General features: G+C 40.2%; 1 protein-coding gene across 1 annotated transcript in view; it reads right to left on the bottom strand.

Annotated features, from left to right (window-relative positions):
- The window catches only part of vps50 (VPS50 subunit of EARP/GARPII complex), a 147,387-nt gene that overhangs the window by 31,786 nt on the left and 96,972 nt on the right, over positions 1 to 18,629 (bottom strand). Inside the window, exon 22 of the mRNA XM_074686866.1 lies at positions 15,318 to 15,398. Within this exon, the coding sequence (XP_074542967.1) occupies positions 15,318 to 15,398 (81 nt within the window). The remainder of the gene's footprint in view (positions 1 to 15,317; positions 15,399 to 18,629) is intronic.

Below are 18,629 nucleotides of genomic sequence, written 5' to 3'. Positions count from 1 at the left end.
CAAGCTACGGTTTGCAGACCCCTGGGGGTCCTGGAACCCCACTTTGATAAACACTGACTTAAGTATCCTTCAACCAGTTCATTAAATATTAAAGTCAGAGGCCTCAAAAACCAAGGTCTGCCCATCAGAGATTAAGCCAAATATAGGGGAGGGGGCATGTAGGGAGGGAACCCTTAAAGAGACTGCTTAAAAGGAGCGTTTAAAATAGTGGCTGAATTAACGTTTTTTTTTTTTTTTTTACCATTTCAAAAAATATAGGTATTTATTTTAGCTGTAAAACATGTAAAGCTATTAGTACCAGAGAGATATTATTAACCCTCAAAAGTCTATAAATAAATAACTCAAAACAAAACAAAAAAAAGTTAATACCCCTCTTTAAAAGACCAATCAATGAACGACAATAATGACAGTGATGATTTGAATGTAATTCTTTTTAATGTCCTAAGTGGTGTCATCGGTTGTGTGTGGGAAGAACAGTCTTTGTTGACATATCTGAAGGGTTGAGGGATGAGGTCTAATAATTAAATGAGTCACACTGAGATGCATTTCTTTGATAAATAATTAAGATAAGGGAAAACTCACAATAGCTGATTTCTCCACAGACCAGCAGCTACAGTGGCAAGTGGGAACCAAAGTAAATTTCAGGCTCTGCAGGAAACAAACAAGGTTGGCATCCTCCAAGGTGGATGCACTGCAGGGTACAATTTGTTCAACACTGGTTCAGAGGAACAGAGAGTAGCCCATCCTGAATCAAGTAACAGGCTGGAAACAAGCCAGCAGGCCTACAGCAGCCTGTGAGAGGTGCTTCAGAAATTAATTCAGTTTATAATAATAATAACTACTGGAGACCTCGGAGATAAATGCCAACCAATTTTAAAATAATATTAATCCAATTATATGGTGAATTGGTTTATAAAAGAGACTTATTCAGTATCTCTTTGACAACTCACTTTAACAATTAACTAGATGTTTGGATACAGACCAACTTTTATCGATTAATATACGTATTAAACTTAAAGCTGTAAAGCAGTAATTTTCACAGTTACCTAGGTGATACCTGGTTGACCCCTTTTAAAAACTTGTTTCTGTCTAGGAAACAGCATACACATGTATTATTTGGCTAGTAGATCATGACACAGCAGCTTGATTTGTAGCGTGTCAATTTTCTTGCTTTACAAGTTGTTCGCCCTTTTCTGATACCCCAAGCAGCAGCGTATAAGCCTGTCATGTGCCAAGAACTTTGAAACAATTAAACAAAAACACAGCAACAGAAACATGTTTCACTTGGCAAGCAGCATTACTTAAAGCCTTGTATACTTTCCCACAATACTCACCTTTAGCCCTTTGCTAACTGGTCAAGCAGAAGCTACATTATGCTCTGACTAACTCAGGATTTTGAAAACTTCTGAATGATAACATTTACTTCAACGTGTATTTCTGGTATGATTTGTCAATTCCACAATACCACAAGAACAAATGCAGCTCGCAGGGTGGAGAACCTCTGATGGTGTCACATGATAGGTCAAAAATGGTCGTGCTGATTTAACTGCAATGGAGCAGAGTGAAGGGAACTGAGAACTAGAAAGATGATGTTCCCATTGGCCCTTCACCCTTTGTGCTTTGCTTGCCGCTCAGTGCTGCAAACAGCAGACACTAGCATTAAAGGCTAGGGTGAACAGAGACTGTTTTGAAACTGTGAATGCTTACAGAAAATAAACTTAAGGCTTTTAAACTTGACATGTGGAAGCATCTAGGTTTTCTGGAGTCAAGAAATGAAAAAGTTGATGTGGAAGTAAAATCAATAAACAAACACTGCCAGACCGTGGTGACATGCTGTGGAAGCACCAGCGCAAACTGTCAGCACCTATCAAGATGGTCTTCACGTCTCCCAATGGGTGGAAACGAGGGGTTTTTGTTCATTCTAAACACAGTTAATGGTTGAACAAAAGACTTTCAAAGAATGAAAACTACACATACATAAAGGCTGTACTTCCTAATGCTAAGGCCTTTAGCCCTTTGTGAGGACATCAGACAGCAACTAATAGACCCTGTGTGTGGAGTAGCTAACGACTTCAGAAACTTAGGAGTTTTTTTTCATATCCCCTATCCAGAACAACAGCAACTTTGTTCCTTTGAATTACACTTTGAAAACTTCATAAGAAAAATAATGGGAGTTCACAAATGAGCCTTTGGTAGAAGAAGTATTTTGCCATTGTATTAGAGATACAGGGACAGAACGATCTGTATGGTTGTCTGACTCTTAAATATATCTGAAATGAGAAAAAATGGAGGCCATGGAGCAGGACTGCAGGGAGAGAACAATTCTTTTCTTTCTTGCCGTGTTTTAATTATCTGTCTGGCACTAGTGCTGAGATAAAAGCAACCCCTCAGTTGATGAACCATTCCCAGACCATTTTGCTCATGTGTGAGCAAAAACAAGACTTACACTTCTTAGTGACAGATGTTTTTCTTTCTTTTTGAATCAAGAGTTCTTAACCACAGGATGAAGTTTAGAAAAGTAACAAACCAAGGTGATTGAGTATTTAAAACCTTTTACTGAAGAACCTCTGTGATAACTTCACAACCAACATCTGAAAAACGCAGGTTGTGGATGCTTCTGCATCTCTGCTCCATCACGGCACTGGGTCAGAAAGGTTCTCATTCAAGTCAATGTGTCAGCTCACACTGGGTCCATTAAGTTGCAGTTTGACTGCGGGCCTGGTTCAGCACATCACAGCTAACATGCAACCATCCCGCTTTTGCCGGATACCAGAGCTGTGACGTGTCAGTTCTTCGTGAGGAGGAACGAGCAGGGCGGGAAGTAGTGTACTGAAACAAAGAGTGATTTTTAAAATAAAACAGAGTGTCAAAAGCAGATGGTATTTAGCTTGACTACAGCAAGAAACAGACATAATGAGTGGAGCCTGACCAGTAGTCAATGGGTTGGAGGTTTTCCAGCCCAACATCAATGAAGAAAGGTGTATTAATGAAGTGGGAAACTATTCACAAGGTCCGGATTTGATTCCTGATGTGATTCAATATCAATTCAATACTGGTTCATTTAGGTTTTAGATATTTGAGTTCTGGTTCTTATTCTACTTTAATATTAAGAGATTCTCAGAGACCTAATGCTTTTAATTATATAAGGAAACCATCTGACCACCAAGCCAGGCACATAATTAATAAGGTTTAGGTAATCAAAATTGCTACGGTAATCTTACTGGAAAAATAAAGTTGAAACCACAACAAGAAACACACAAAACTACACTGTTTTTAAGCACTTCAAGGCCACCTCTGTGAAGACGGCACGTCCATGACCACATCTCATCCAGTAAAGACTCTTTACACTTGACACTTGAGGAAAGACATGCTAAACTTGAGATTTACACTACAATCAAACATGACAGGAATCAAAGCAGCTACATGTCAAAGAAAGTAAGTGCAATGAATTTTAAATTATATAGTTTATGCACATTTTTACTTGGAAAATATATTTGAGGCCAACTAAAATGACTTGACAAGGCCTGGGTGTAAAATGTCATAAAATCTAGTGGCAGTCAATTTTTCATAGCAGGGGTCTCTTTAATAAAAACACAATTTCAGAGGTCTTATTACGCCCTCAGTTCACTTCCTGGTCTCACTTGAGTCTTTTTTCTTCTTGCATTGACTGAAGCTTCAGTTAAGGTCAAACTCCTCTTTGAAAGTCTCGTCCTTTTGTCATTTTAACAGAGTTCTCTCGGTCATGCTGCGGTGGCTTTTCACTTGCTCTGAGGCAGTGTGAAGACATCATCTCTGATCAATAATTTATGTGAATAGGACAAAACACCAGAGTGAGTCAGAATGTGGAAGAAGTGGCACCAAACAGCTTCAAAAGTTAAAGAGGCTGCCAAGAGACAAAACATGGGAACGTCAGTACTTAAAAAGATATTTCACAGACAGTGCGTTTATATAAGGATTATTTAATTATATAAGGACGGCAGCATTACACTTTGCTTTTGGGGAAGACTTTACTTATTCTGTCAGCTTTTCCAACATTCAGCAATTGAGAGAGAATAGCTTGTCTGATCACACATTGACTTCACAGTCAGGGGGGACTTTTGTTTTGTGTTTCTCTGCTAGATATGAGTGCTGAGATGGTTTTCTCACAAGTAGACCAATGGCATCATTAAATGCAAGGAAACCATCAAGCATCAAAGTTTTATCTTTCCTTGCATAATGATAGTAAATCAAGCTGTAGAATTTCCCCCAAATAATACCTGTAAAAATAAAAAGGGCTAAACCTTAAATAACACACAGATTCATTAAGAGTAGCTTAACGTCCTTGAATCTCTGCCTTTTTTTATTTTCTTCATAGAGATCAAAGATTCAGCTAAAAAAATATGCTTCCTGAGGATACAGCTATACAAATCATGATGTTGTTTTTTAATGCATATAAGAAAAGTCAGGGTTTAGTAATATTTCTGGTATGTTACAACGGGAACTGATTGCTATGACAAATCTGCCCTAGCAGATATTTGTCGCTGGAATGCCTCAGAGCGGTGGTTTGAGCCCACCATTGATTGTGATCCACCATCAGTCCTACACATAATTCTAAACTTTGATTGCCTAGTTGAGAAAATAGGGTGGTACTAGCCCAAGTTGACTCAATGCAGCAATTTTTGTTGGTATCAAGTAGTGCTGCACAATTTGGGGAAAAGGTGCGATTTGCGATTAGGTGGACAATATTGCGATTGCGATTGTGCTTGCGATTTAATAAAAAAAGTTGTGTCATGATGAGTTTACAGACTTGCTGGTTATCATGGAGAAAAATCTGAATTGCATGTGCTGACATTGCGATTGCGATATCCTCTTTTGCGATTACGTAATTGCATGTGCTGACATTGCGATTGCGATAATCGTGCAGCCCTAGTATCAAGGGCTGTAAAAGACTATGTAGAAATTTCTGTAACTTCAAGTATCCACTTTAAATTGATAGAAAAACCTGCCCTGCAGGGGGACTTCACTGATCTGGGTGATCTTTACCTTCTGTCCTTTCTTTTAAGATTATCGTGTTCTTGTCCGCAGAAAAGACTCAAAGTCAGTCCAGAAGAATTATCAGTCAGATTGCTTCTGTGTAGAATGTGAATTCTTTTTTAAGTGAGAATGATTTCTTCAGATAAAAAAAGATCAATAAAATGCTTTATATACACTCACCAGCCACTTTATTAGGCACACCTGTCTAACTGCTCATTATTGCACATTTCTAATCAGCCAATCACATGGCAGCAACTCAATGCATATAGGGATGTAGACATGATCAAATGATCTGCTGCAGTTCAAACCGAGCATCATAATGGGGAAGAAAGGTGATTTAAGTGACTTTGAACGTGGCATGGTTGTTGGTGCCAGACAGGCTGGTCTGAGTATTTCAGAAGCTGCTGATCTACTGGGATTTTCACACACAACCATCTCTAGGGTTTACAGAGAATGGTCCCAAAAGGAGAAAATATCCAGTGAGCGGCAGTTCTGTGGGCCAAAATGCCTTGTTGATGCCAGAGGTCAGAGGAGAATGGACAGACTGGTTGGAGCAGATAGAAAGACAGCAACTCAAATGACCACTCGTTACAACCGAGGTCTGCAGAAGAGCATCTCTAAACATACAACACGTCCAACCTTAAGGCAGATGGGCTACAGTAGCAGAAGACCACACCAGGTGACCCTCCTGTCAGCTAAGAACAGGAAGCTGAGGCTACAATTCATACAGCAACACCAAAACTGGACAATAGAAGATTGGAAAAATTGCCTGGTCTGATGAGTCTGGATTTCTGCTCCACATTCAGATGGTAGGGTCAGAATTTGGCGTCAACAACATGAAAGCATGGATCCATCCTGCCTTGTATCAACGGTTCAGGCTGCTGCTGGTGTAATGGTGTGGGGGATATTTTCTTGGCTCACTTTGGGCCCCTTAGTACCAACTGAGCATGGTTTAAAGTCCACAGCCCACCTGAGTATTGTTGCTGACCATGTCCATCCCTTTATGAGCACAGTGTACCCATCTTCTGATGGCTACTTCCAGCAGGATAACACTCCATGTCATAAAGCTGGAATCATCTCAGACTGGTTTCTTCAACATGACAATGAGTTTCCTGTACTCAAATGTCCTCCACAGTCCCCAGATCTCAATCCAATAGAGCTCCTTTGGGATGTGGTGGAACGGGAGATTCTCATCATGGATGTTCAGCCAACAAATCTGCAGCAACTGTGTGATGCTGTCATGTCAACATGGACCAAACTCTCTGAGGAATGTTTCCAGTACCTTGTTGAATCTATGCCACCAAGGATTGAGGCAGTTCTGAAGGCAAAAGGGGTCCAACCTGGTACTAGCAAGGCGTACCAAATAAAGTGGCTGATGAGTGTATTATTTCACCCCTATTTAAGAGATTGTTGATGATTGCCCCCAACAAAAATATCTAAATAAACCTGAGTCATGGTGAAATATCTGAGGCATATTAGATAAAAAAAACTTGAGTTTTAGTTTTTTTTCTTTTAAATCTCCAGTTTGACATTACTCTATTCATTCAAAGAGAAAACAAACTTCCCCAGGCTCCTCCATTATACCTGAGAAGCCCCAGTATGCATTGGGGGCCTTCAGTTTTCATAAAGGACAACGACTCTGTTTTTCCAAAGTGCTGATTCAGTCCCACCTCTGCTGCTGCAGACTCTATTTCATCTTTGGGTTTTCCCCACACGTCCACTGAGGGGTTTGTTGTGAGCAGATCAATTTTGATTAACAGCCCGAGGTATTTTTGCGGTGGCTATGGGAGGCCATATCTGTCAGCCACAGCAGACACCTGAGGGGAGAGTGGAGCTCCCTCTCAGTATCATATCTGCTGGATCCATCATTTGAAATGTGTGAGGCAGAGTGATAAACGTCTGGGGGGTGGGCCACAAGTAAACCTCAACATATTAGAGACGCTATGCAAATATAATTCAATACTCAAAGGTATGTGCAAAGTTTTCCATCATTGTCTAACTTCATTTGACCAATCTGGATTGTGCTCTTTTGCATAAAAATGATAAATGATAGCTTACTTTGCTTGTTGTGAAGGAACTATACAACAAACCAATGCACTTCACTTTAACTCTGATTGTATAAACAAATAATTGAAGCTTCAAGGCTGTTCAGATCAACACCATGCCTCTCTTGGTATTTGCCTAGAAGCAGGTCATTTGTTTAAGGGACTGTTATATAAAAGCCACAGCACTTATACCTTTAAAAATAAACAAAAATCATTCTGATCCTAGATTAGAAAAGGTAGATTAACTCATAAGAGCTTTAATAATTCTGTAATCACCCTTGTCTTGTGGAAAGCTTTCCACTGGGAGCTAAAGAGTGATCTCTCAGTTGAAGTGTCTCAGTCTAACATGACTGTCTGCTCACTCCTCTCCAGTCTATCCCACAGAGACTGACGGCCATGTTGAGTGGACTGGCTGCCAAGCAATTAATGTGAAGTGGATTCTATTGCACCTCTTTGTCACTCTCATACACAAAATTTAGTTCTCATTAGATGAATGTCAAATAGAATTAGGGCTTTCATTTATTCCATGTGATAACACACGATTCTTCTTGGGTTATGTCTGGAAATCTGAACTCCCAGAGCTGCTGGTCGGCTCACCTGCCTCAGTCAGACTAAACAGGCAAGACTCCAGACAGAAACAACTCTAAGAAGTGGAGTAATAAAATCTGAATGGTTGTGTTGTTTTAAAATTGATGCCAGCAGGTATTTCACAGTGTTCCCCACACATAGACAATACATGGAGCGCTGCCCGTGTAGTTTTAAGCAGTCCAAGTATAACACTAACTGTTTTTATCCTCCATCTGAAGGAGACTGTCATGGAGGACCAAAACTGCCAAAATTAAAAATAAATAAAAGTGAAAAATAAAAATAATAATTATATACATAAGTAAATAAATAAATAAATAAATAAAAGTAAAAACAAATACAAAAAAAATGTGGAAATATAATTAAATATCAATGAATAAGTGAATAAAAGCACTCCGCTCTCATATCTATTTATTTTATGTTGCAGACACTGCCAGCATGAAATACAGCAGGAAGTGTTATGCAAATGATGGGGTGGTCATAAGTGTTTCTTTGGTTGAACTGTTTGCCTATTGGCTGATCCACATGTGAGTGAAGAAATCGACGAGGTATGTCTGCCAACAGCCACAGAAAGAGCACCATAAAGGCTGCGAGCGGGTAACCATGACAGAAAAGTGACGCTTGGCCCTTTAATCCTCAGAAAAGTGTGTCCCACAACTCTCTCAGAAAACACACAACACACAGACGTTGCCTGCTGAAGTGCTGATCCCGGATGATGCATGTTATTCTCATTCCTATTCAGTTTGTTACAGTATCAGTGTGAAAATTCAGGAGAAAATCATGAGAAATTCCAAATTGAGAGTTAAGCGGGAGAGAGGGTTTAAAAACAGGAGACCCCCGCAAAAAATTAGATGTTGGCAGGCTGAAGATGATGACTTTCATTCAGTGTTTTGTTCCTGCCTGTTTTGAGTTGGCGTGATCACGGCCGACAGATTGACCAGTGAATAAAAACATTAATGTTCATGAACATTAATCATCATCAGTGCAGTGTCTGGACGGACGTAACATTTTATTCTAATCAAGTCGTACACAAATCTGGTCAGAATGGAAACACCGGCAAGGCGCAATTGTACTTTATCAAAACTTCAGCTGGTAGTGTCTGCAACGTAAAATAAATAAATATGACAGCAGAGCTTTTAGTAACTTTTTTTATTGATATTAAATTATATTTTTTACATTTATTTTGGTATTTTTTTATTTTATTTTATATATCTATTTATGTATTTATTTATTTATTTATGAGTATATATATTTTTTATTTTTGTTTTTATTTTCTGTTTTATTTGTTCTCAATTTTGGCAGTTCCGGTCCTCCATAACTGTTGTGAACTGTCAATGATCAAGACAATCCCTCATCACTTTCTGCCCTTTGCAGTGCCTTACACATGCTGACAAGTGATCAGAGTGACTGAGAGAGGTCGTATCATGTCCCTAATGCAGTGACTGAAAAAAGAGGCACCCTCTGTAGACACATTTCAAAACAACTATTTTTTCAGTAGTTTTATCAGATGTGGTTATAATGAATTTTATAGGCAGGAAGAAAATGGTAACAAGCATAGATGAAGCAAACAGATAAAACAATACATCTCTTAAACACCCATGGAGCTGTATTGAGTCATCCAAACAAGTTACAGAGAGGATGTTAGATTACTGACTCCGCAGGGATCAACTGTCTTCTCCTCCTGGCGAAGGAGCAAGACCCTCAGTTGGGCTTATTGATGAAATGTATGCGTGTTACTGTGAAACCCAACAAAAAGTCGATACCAGTGAGGCGCTGATGACTACAGTGTAAACAGTCACACCATAAAGCTTTAATATGATCTGTAATCCCTGTCAAATGGCAATCCCTCAGGTCGCTTCCACCATTCACAGGGAGAGACAGCAAGCCACTACATGGAGACGCGTCTGGACAGTGATGTGCCCTCAAGAGACACGCAGAACTAATGACTGCTGCAGTGTGAAAGAAACTGTACTTAGTGTGTGTGACATGAGAGGCAGCATGCCAGAGAGTGTTAACAGTGCCAAACCAGAGTAGCCAACCACAACCACAACACACTCTGAGATTATCACTAAGGTTAGGAAAGGGACGTGAAAGTGGCACCGGAGACATATGATAGTACTGCAAACCTGTATAAGTTTGTATTTTCCTTGTTTAAATGTGTTGTCTTGTTTGTAAGTGTGTTTATGCAAGTTGGCAAGCACCACTTAGTGCCAGATTACCGCTGCCAACACTGAAATTACCCAGATTCTCATTCCTGTTGCAGAGCCAGGACTGAAAAAGTCTCACATTACACGAAAGCTGAGCACCCGGAAGGGACACACAAACAAAGAAACGCACCAACACAATGCAAAAAGCAAATTACAGCCACTCTTTGCACCATTATGAGTGTACTTTAGCAATTGTAAGTTGGAGAAAAAGGCATTTTCTGCTGTACAATACCATCTTCATGCCTGTTAGGAAGCTGAACCCCAAAATGAAAACACATCAACGAACCAGGAAGAAGGATACAGGCTGTGTTTTAGAGGCGTGTAATCACTGTCAAACTGCTGCTCAAGAAAATGAGAAAACATGAACAAACAGATGAAGCTAGAAAAGGGAAGGTAGAGGGGGAAATTTGAGAGACAGTGTTAAAAAAATGGAGTGGCTGAGTGAAAAAGTGAACACTGGTGGTTTGAGCAATGAGAGCTTGTGGCAGCTCTCTTCACAGTGACGCCTGCAGCTCGACAGCTGCCACAGCTGAACTTTCTGGCAGCCACAATATGGCCACAGCTGTGGTACATGGCAGTATTCTGACATGCACTATCATCTCACCCACCCAAAGCAGAGTGGATAAAGGATTAGACTTTTTCAAGCAGGAATTCAGGGTTAATTATTATTTTACACCACAGATAATTCACTCCAAAGCTTCTTGTTCAGGTGGAGATGACACATTTGAACCTGAAATTTGTGTTGATGACAGCGCGAGTGATTAAACATTATGTAACAAGTGATTTGCAGAAAGAACTGAGAAGGCAATTACATCCCTGCCACTCTCTGAAGTTTCTGTCAAACCTCACCAGCTTCCAAACAACTCTCCATGAAATATTCAAAGTCAAAAAGAGAGTCGACTCCAAATGAAACTGTCAAACCGCGGTGAGCAGCAGGGTTTCAGGGAGGTAATCAAGAATAACGGAGGCAAAGAAATGGAACGTAAATGAGGGGATGATCTTTTACTTTTTGCCCATGGGGCTCCCAATTTAAGTCGAAGCCATTCGGTACCCGAAACGAAATGAGATGGAGCTTGGAGGCTGTTCATATGGGACTCCAGTCATTATCAGTGCATGGGTTTTGGAATCAGACAGTTGCGACAGTGAGTCAGGTGAACAAAACCACAAGGATTCAGCAGCTCAATTGGAATGCAGCATGCAATTAACTTTATAATCTGTTTACAAATGAGGTCTACCCTGCCTCAATCTCAGGAGTATTAGGGTGCGTATTAGTATGCGGGTGGAAGAATGGGTTAGTGTACTCTTTTCAAATACATCAAAACTTTGGAGCGAAGTCACCTACATGGAAAAAAGGCGGTTTGCAATCCATATAGAAGTTGGATATAAAAAGTTATAAATAACAAAACACATTAGCTCTGGAAACTTCTGCTGCCAAACAGGTGTTCACATTCAATGTGTGCTTTAATGGATAGTGTGTCAGTGAGATTTATATGTTCAGGTCATGATGTGAAACACAGGAGAGCAGAAAGAGCGATGCAGACAGAGAGGAAAAAAGATGAGCTGGGTAAGAGCAGCATTTTCCCAATACTGAATGATTTATCGCAATAAGCTAAAAGAGCTGTGCATATGAGAAAGGACAGACTAAAAGCGTGAGGGCATGCATTAGTGAGAACATTGCTGTAGTTACACAGCCTGCATCGTTGTCCTCCCTCTGAGGACACAGACTGTGATGGGCACAAAGTGATACCATTACAGTCATTTCTAATGCATGTGCAAGCATGTGTGTGTGTGTGTGTGTGTGTGTGTGTGTGTGTGTGTGTGTGTGTGTGTGTGTGTGTGTGTGTGTGTGTGTGTGTGTGTGTGTGTGTGTGTGTGTGATATTCAGTTTTTTGCCTCCATCCAGTCAGTCGTTTATCTGTATTGGATCAGTTGTACAGTCAAGTAGAGAAATAAACCCTGTACAGAAAGCAGCTGGGCTTGCCTGGCTCCTGAAACTATCCGACACATTAACCATAGAATTAGCAGAGCTTAAATCATTTGGCAAAGTTCCCCTTGAGAGGCGGAAACATATTCCTGCATCAAACCCTTAAAAACGATCTAAAGCTTATTAAAAAAAAATCCTGACTTTCATCTTTTATTTTCCGCCATTTCCCTGCTTTATTTCACTCCAAATTCTTCCTTCCCCTCGTCGGAACGAGCCCTGAACTGCAAGGCTATAAACATCACCGCCAAGCAGCAGGCATTGCCATCACATCAAAATGCCATTACACTGCTCTGTCAAATAAGTGCTTTGTTTTAAAGGGGTAATTTGGATGCTGTGGGGTCCCTTACGTGGAAAAAGGCTGATTGTACCTGAATGCAAAGGTGATGCCGGTCAGAAAACAATTCACTCTGTTTGCCTGACTTCTCATTCTGAAGAGATTTACATTGAGACCAGACTGGTGTTGATGGTCACCATTAAGACTCCTCATTTCAATCAACATTTGCAACTCACAGCTCAATACAGTCCTAAACAATGATTAAGTTACTGTTTTTTAAGTTGCTGTTGTTGATCAGACCTAAGAAAAACAAGACAGGGTGCTGAGTACATCTTACAGCAGCTTTGTGTTGGGTGTAGTACACATATACAGATGAAATTAGAAACGCTGATATGAGAAACAGAAAGCCCCACAGATTCTGAGAAAATGAAACAAGAAATAACATTATTCAGGACCTCACCATGGGATTAGACAACTCTTTTTTTTCCATTTTCTAATCAGCTAGTAGCGTACTGTGAGTCACAACAGGTGACATATGATAAAAATCTAATTTGAATGCGCATACGCAATATTGGCCTCTCTGTTGTCTGAAACAGCTCCAGGCGTTTTATTCTTCTAATGAAAAGCTGCACTAATATTGCGAGGCTTCACAAACGTCAGAATAATAATAAAATGATATGTGTAAATAACTGATTCCACTTAGAAATAAATGAAATTTGAGTTTCAGGATCCACATTTGAATAATAGGCTGGATAACTAAAATATGAGTTCACAGACACATTCATTTACATTTATAATGTAATCCAATGTTTAATTTTGATTTATAAAGATAAACAGGGGGTTTATAAACAAGGGAATTGACTCATGTGCTTTTCATTAGCAACACAGGAAGAGAAAAGGAAACAAAAATAACACAAAAGCCCACAAAATAATAGAAACATACTCTTTAACAGGGCCAAGGAATGCCAGAGATTTAAACACAAGCAGCGTGGGAGCCAGCCTAACCTGCGGGGGCAGCTGGTCGCAGAGTTTAAGGGCTACGATGGCAAAAACACAGTCTCTCTTGTTCTTTAGCCCCGTATTAGCTGCAACCATAAGCGAGTGATCTGCAGACCTCAGTGACCGTGATGGGACATGTGGCTGTAAAAGGTCAGAGAGGTAGGATGGAGCCAGCCCATTCAATGCTTTGTAAGCAAACAATAAAATCTTAAGGTTAATCTTAAAATTGACAGGAAGCCAATGAAGGGAGTCCAGGACAGGAGTGATGGGCTCTCTTACCAGTTCCTGTTAGGAGGCAAGGAGCAGCATTTTTGACCAGCTGCAGACGCGACAGAAAGGCCTGGCTGACTCCAACATAAAGTGCATTGCTGTAGTCTAAAACCATCTCAGAGTTTTCAAAAGACAGATAAGGCTTCAGCTTAGACAGTGTCTGCCGCTGGGAGAAGCTTGACTTAACTCCAAATTTATGTTTATCCATTTAAAATCACAGTCCATTTTACTCCTAGATTGGATTTTTTTGTATTCAATTAATCACATAAAAGGACTCGAGAGTGATTCTGCAGATAGTTGCTGAGCTACTGAGTGTGTTCACGTAATCATTGTCAGAGCCAGTGGGTGTGTGCTGCTGCTGACACTGAGCCAAGGAGGAGGAGCCCAGTTTGAATTAGGGCTGGGCAATTATGGTAAAAATAACAATCCCGATTATTTTAAGTGATATTGAAATCACAATTAATAAACACAATTATTCATTTATTTAAAAACTTCAGCATCGATTTACACACAACTTTAAAGAACCAGCGAGTGGCACATACAGTATTATTGATCCACATAAGTCTCACACACTCGCTGTGGCTGCACATGGAACACAGAAGAGCTATGAAGCACAGGAACTTGCATACATCCACACTGTGTGGCATATTAATTGTTTTCTTCGATTATAATGTTTTTATGAGTGTCAGATGGCAAAATTGAAATCACGATTAAAATCCAATTAATTGTCCAGCCCTAGTTTGAATTAATGTTAATTAACAAGTGCTGAAAATTCATGCAGAACCTACCTTTAAGCAGAGTGAAAGTCAGACGGTATTATTCTGTGTTCTTTCTTCTCCGCTGCCCTTAAGCTTCAACTGACATTCTGGTGATGCCTAAACTGTCATCAAACATTTTGTCTCATTACTTGATCACTACACGCTTTTTGTCTCCATTTTCCTCTATTTCATGCTAATTTTATCAGCACAGACTATGACACACCCACCAATGATGTCACAGTTTACAAACGGAGACAAACTTCTTTTGGATCCAGCTGTGAACCAACCGAAACAGGCACAGAGCTGTGCTAGTGTGAAAGCCCTCTATATTAACTCAATCACTAGGTCCAATTTAGTTACCTAAAACTCTGACTAATACTGTGAGGGTCGGGGGAATATTTGGGTTGATTGGACACCTGCACAGATAACACTGTAGCAGAATCAATGAAAGCGTCTCCACATGAAGACAGGTGCAGTGCACATTTACTCATGACGCACAGCACTGTAATTCCACTGATAATTTGAATCTCCAGGCATGCTGACAGGATGAGTCAGAAAGTAATAGTAAAAAATGAAATGTGTCCTCACAGTCAGTGGATGTTCAAATAGAGAACACAAGAGCATCTCAACGAACTAGAAAAAAAAAAAAAAAAATTATTTCCATCAGTTACCCAAGGTAGTGAAAATATAACAACTTTGAGGCTCATCATGTCGACTTCATGTTTGAAGCTCTTTGCTATTTCAGTTTTAATAATTAAGGCCTACAGTGCAAACAATTAAAACACAAATCTCATATACCGAGACACTAGACCCACACTCTACAAAGTGTGTCAGCTACAAAAGCTGTAGGAAGGACAGAGGGGAGCAGGGATTGAACTTCTAATGGATTCACACACATACAGTCTCGAAAACACAGGTAGGTGTGTGTATATGTGAGTGACCGCTGGCCAGATAATGACAACCCATAATGCATTTGTGGCAGTGCAGGCCGTTGACACTTTCAGCAGTGAGACCACACTGAGTGGACAGAAAAAATGACACAAACAGGGGAACGAAAAGGAGAGAGGCACATGAGGATGGAGGATGGAGCATGTCCGTGTCAGAAAATGAAACAAGGGATGAGGTAACGACAGAGGACGATGAAAGAGGGAAAGAAACAGAGTGAGGAAGTTAAAGTCTTACCATGTCGATGAGGCTCTCCTGGATCCGGTTCAGTGTGGTTCTCAGTCGGCTGCTGATAAGGCCCAGTCCAGATGACTCATACTGTAGAGACACATATGTCCACACACAGAGTGAGAAAACACACTTCAGCAGGGTGTGAGAGCACACACACTAATACACACCTACTCCCACCTCACAGAGTCAGAAGGGAGAAAATCTTAACCCGCTTCATTTTATTCAACTCTCGTGAACAAAGGAGCAGAAACTGGGAAGAGGAGGCGTCAAATTCAGACAATTATACTAGCTTCAGTATTTTACAGACTGAAGGTGAAGAAAGGGAAGGATGAGAGGTTGATATCACAGCAAAGTCAACATCTGAACGCCTCTGAAATTACTTTCAGGGGCTCTTGATGTTCCTCAAGAAAGCAAATCACGCACACTCTGAAGGATTCAAATGAACTACAGTCTTCACAGGGAGGGACAGCCCTGTCAGATCTACTCTTACCAAGCAAGCAGGGCCCACCACCCTGCCAGCACCTGCCTCTCTGCCACCATGAGCAGGCAAAGACGGGCTCGGGACGGGCTGTGGATGATGTGTGGAGAGCAGTGAGGAAAAACAAGAAGCAAAATTCCAAATTAAGAAAATATTATGTTAAAGAGAGTTAAAGAGAAGAAAAGACAACAGAGAAGAAAAGACAACAGATAAATAAACCCATGGGTGCGGTCGCCCTTATACGCATGAAGAAAGATACACAAACTCTTTCATGTTCCTCCTTTCTGCTGTAAGTGGTCATGAGCAACTATCTAGCATTTTCTGTCAAAGCGACTCTTGTTAAAAATGGCCCTGTGTGTTTGTCCTTGTCTCTGTTCTAAAGATTTAAGTGCGCAAAATTGATTTCAAAGCCTCCAAAGAACAATCTGGTGACGATTTCAAAGCTTTTACTACTTCTACTATTCTTGAGACTCTTATGTGTTGTTATTTTACGCATAATTTAGGGCAGTGTGCGTGTTTGCAATCCTTTATGCAGTGAGTTTCATTTGAGTTCTAAAACTTTCATTCGTCATCTTCGTCCTTGATATTGAACAGCCTTGCATTTGAGACAATAAAGTTTTCACCAACAAAAAACTAAAAAAAATTGGATACCTTTTTAACCTTTCTTTCAATCTTGAAAAATAATTATTGGGACAGAAATAAAAAGTTAGTTGATTAAGTTAGAGAACTCTCATCTTTACTTTTTCCAACTTTTTTATGATATTTCTTGCAAATGACAAACACCTGTAAAGTACGTCAGTGCAACTGCAATGCAGCATGTGAACAAACCTGCTTTCCCCCTCCCTCCTCCCACCCCAGGTCAAAGCAAACCAGGGACACACACAACTCCCAATCCAATCAGCGGCACACACACACACACATACAGACCTGATTAAAATCTTAAGACCATTTGAAAAATTGCCAGAATTTACCTTTGGCACATTTGGATCTTAATGAGGTTTTAAGTAGGGCTACAATATGCAAAAGCAAGAAGGAGGTGTGTGACAAAAAGCACTTTGAAAAAGTAATTTATTGAAAACAAATAAACTGAAATAGGCTGTTTATCAGTTTAAGACCATCACTCAAAAATTACAAAAAATCTCTCCAAACAAGAACAAAAGTTTTTCTCAGTAGGACTCAGTAATGAGTAGCTCCACCGTTCTCATTTATCACTCCAAAAATTGGTTTGGGCATGCTTGATGCGAGAGTTTCCAGAAATCTTTTGGGAAAATAGCTCCAAGTGGTGAAGATGGCTTCATGAAGGGCATCAACTGTCTCGAACTGATGACCATTTTCATAAACTTCCCTCCCCAAATGTTCTCTATTGGATTCAAATCAGGGGAACATGCGGGATGGTCCAGAACAGTGATGTTATTCTCCCTGAAGAAGTCCTTCGTCAAGCGAGTATGTGAACTGCAGCGTTGTCCAGTTTAAAAAACAGCTGTTACCACACAGACCAGGACCTCAGTCATGAGGGATGCCCACTGTAACATCTGCACGTAACCAGCCGTCATTTGACCACCCTCCTCCACCTGAAGCTCCAGTGTCCACTGAATGAGAAAGCACCAGATCATGATGGACCCCCCTCCACTGTGCCGGGTAGAAAACATCTCAGGTGGGATCTCCTTGTCATGCCAGTAACGTTGAAGCAATCTGGAGCACCAAGGTTACATTTTTTCTCATCAGAGAATAAAACTTTTTTCCACCTTTCAATGTCCCATGTTTGATGCTCCCTGGCAAAGTCTAAACAGGCAGTTTTGTGGCATTGTAGGAGACGAGGTCTTTGAATTTGTTTTTGAAATCCTTTTCTTGCAGATGCCGTCTTATGTTTATTGCGCAGCAGTCGGCAGCAGTAAAGGCCTTAATTTGGGTCGAGGACCACCCTGTGTCTTGACAGACAGCCAATTGGATCCTTCGGCTCAGTGCAGGTGTAATTTTTTGGGGTCTACCACTTGATGTTTTTTGTTCCTTGATGCTCAGGATCTTCCAAAATATTTTAAAATGACTGTCTTACTGCGTCCAACCTCAGCAGCAATGGCACGCTGCGAGAGGCCTTGCTTATGCAGCTCAACAATCCGACCACATTCAAGTAGAGACAGCTTCTTAGCTTTAGCCATCAGGAGGGCATGACCATGTAGATGACAGAAAATGATCATTTTGAGCAGATTTTGGCTTTTAATAGCCTGTGGTCTTACACTTTTGATTAGGTGATAAACAACCTATTTCAGTTTTTTTTTTTTTTTTTGAAGTTCCAAGTGTTTTTTGTCACACTCCTCCTTCTTACTTTTGCATACTGTAGCTCTACTTAAAATTTCATAAAGGTCCAAATGTGCAAAATGCATATTCTAGCAAATTTTCAACTGGTCTTAAGATTTTGATCAGGTGTATTTAATAGACGACAGACAAACATCAAGAAACAAGAAATAACAAAAAACAACAAATAAAACAAAAACAAAAACAAATAACAAAAAAGGTGGAGGTGTCAAGAAATGAATCATCATTAAAAACAGCACACCAGTACACAAACACGTACTGGAGAATAAGTTTACTTTTTCTATAATGTAAGCACCTTCACTTGCACATGTGCAATAAAAAATGTATAACCTCTGTAAAGAACTATCTTTGGGAGTATGGAAGCAAGGATAGAAAAATGAACTGTTCAGAAGTCATCTTTTCCAGAGTGACACATTTTTCTGCTCTGCTCTGTCTCAACATGACTTTCTACTTCATCGTCTTTGTAGCTGGGCGCCCTCCTCCTTCCCTTCTGCCGTCATATCATGGAACAGAGCGACATTACATCT

The sequence above is a fragment of the Halichoeres trimaculatus genome, unplaced genomic scaffold (genome assembly GCF_033239565.1).
Source record: "Halichoeres trimaculatus isolate MK-OKI-2021-1 unplaced genomic scaffold, fHalTri1.1 fHalTri1_scaffold_14, whole genome shotgun sequence".
Lineage (NCBI taxonomy): Eukaryota > Metazoa > Chordata > Actinopteri > Labriformes > Labridae > Halichoeres > Halichoeres trimaculatus.
Note: the sequence above shows the minus strand (reverse complement) of the source record. Positions and strands in the feature narration are given on the sequence as shown.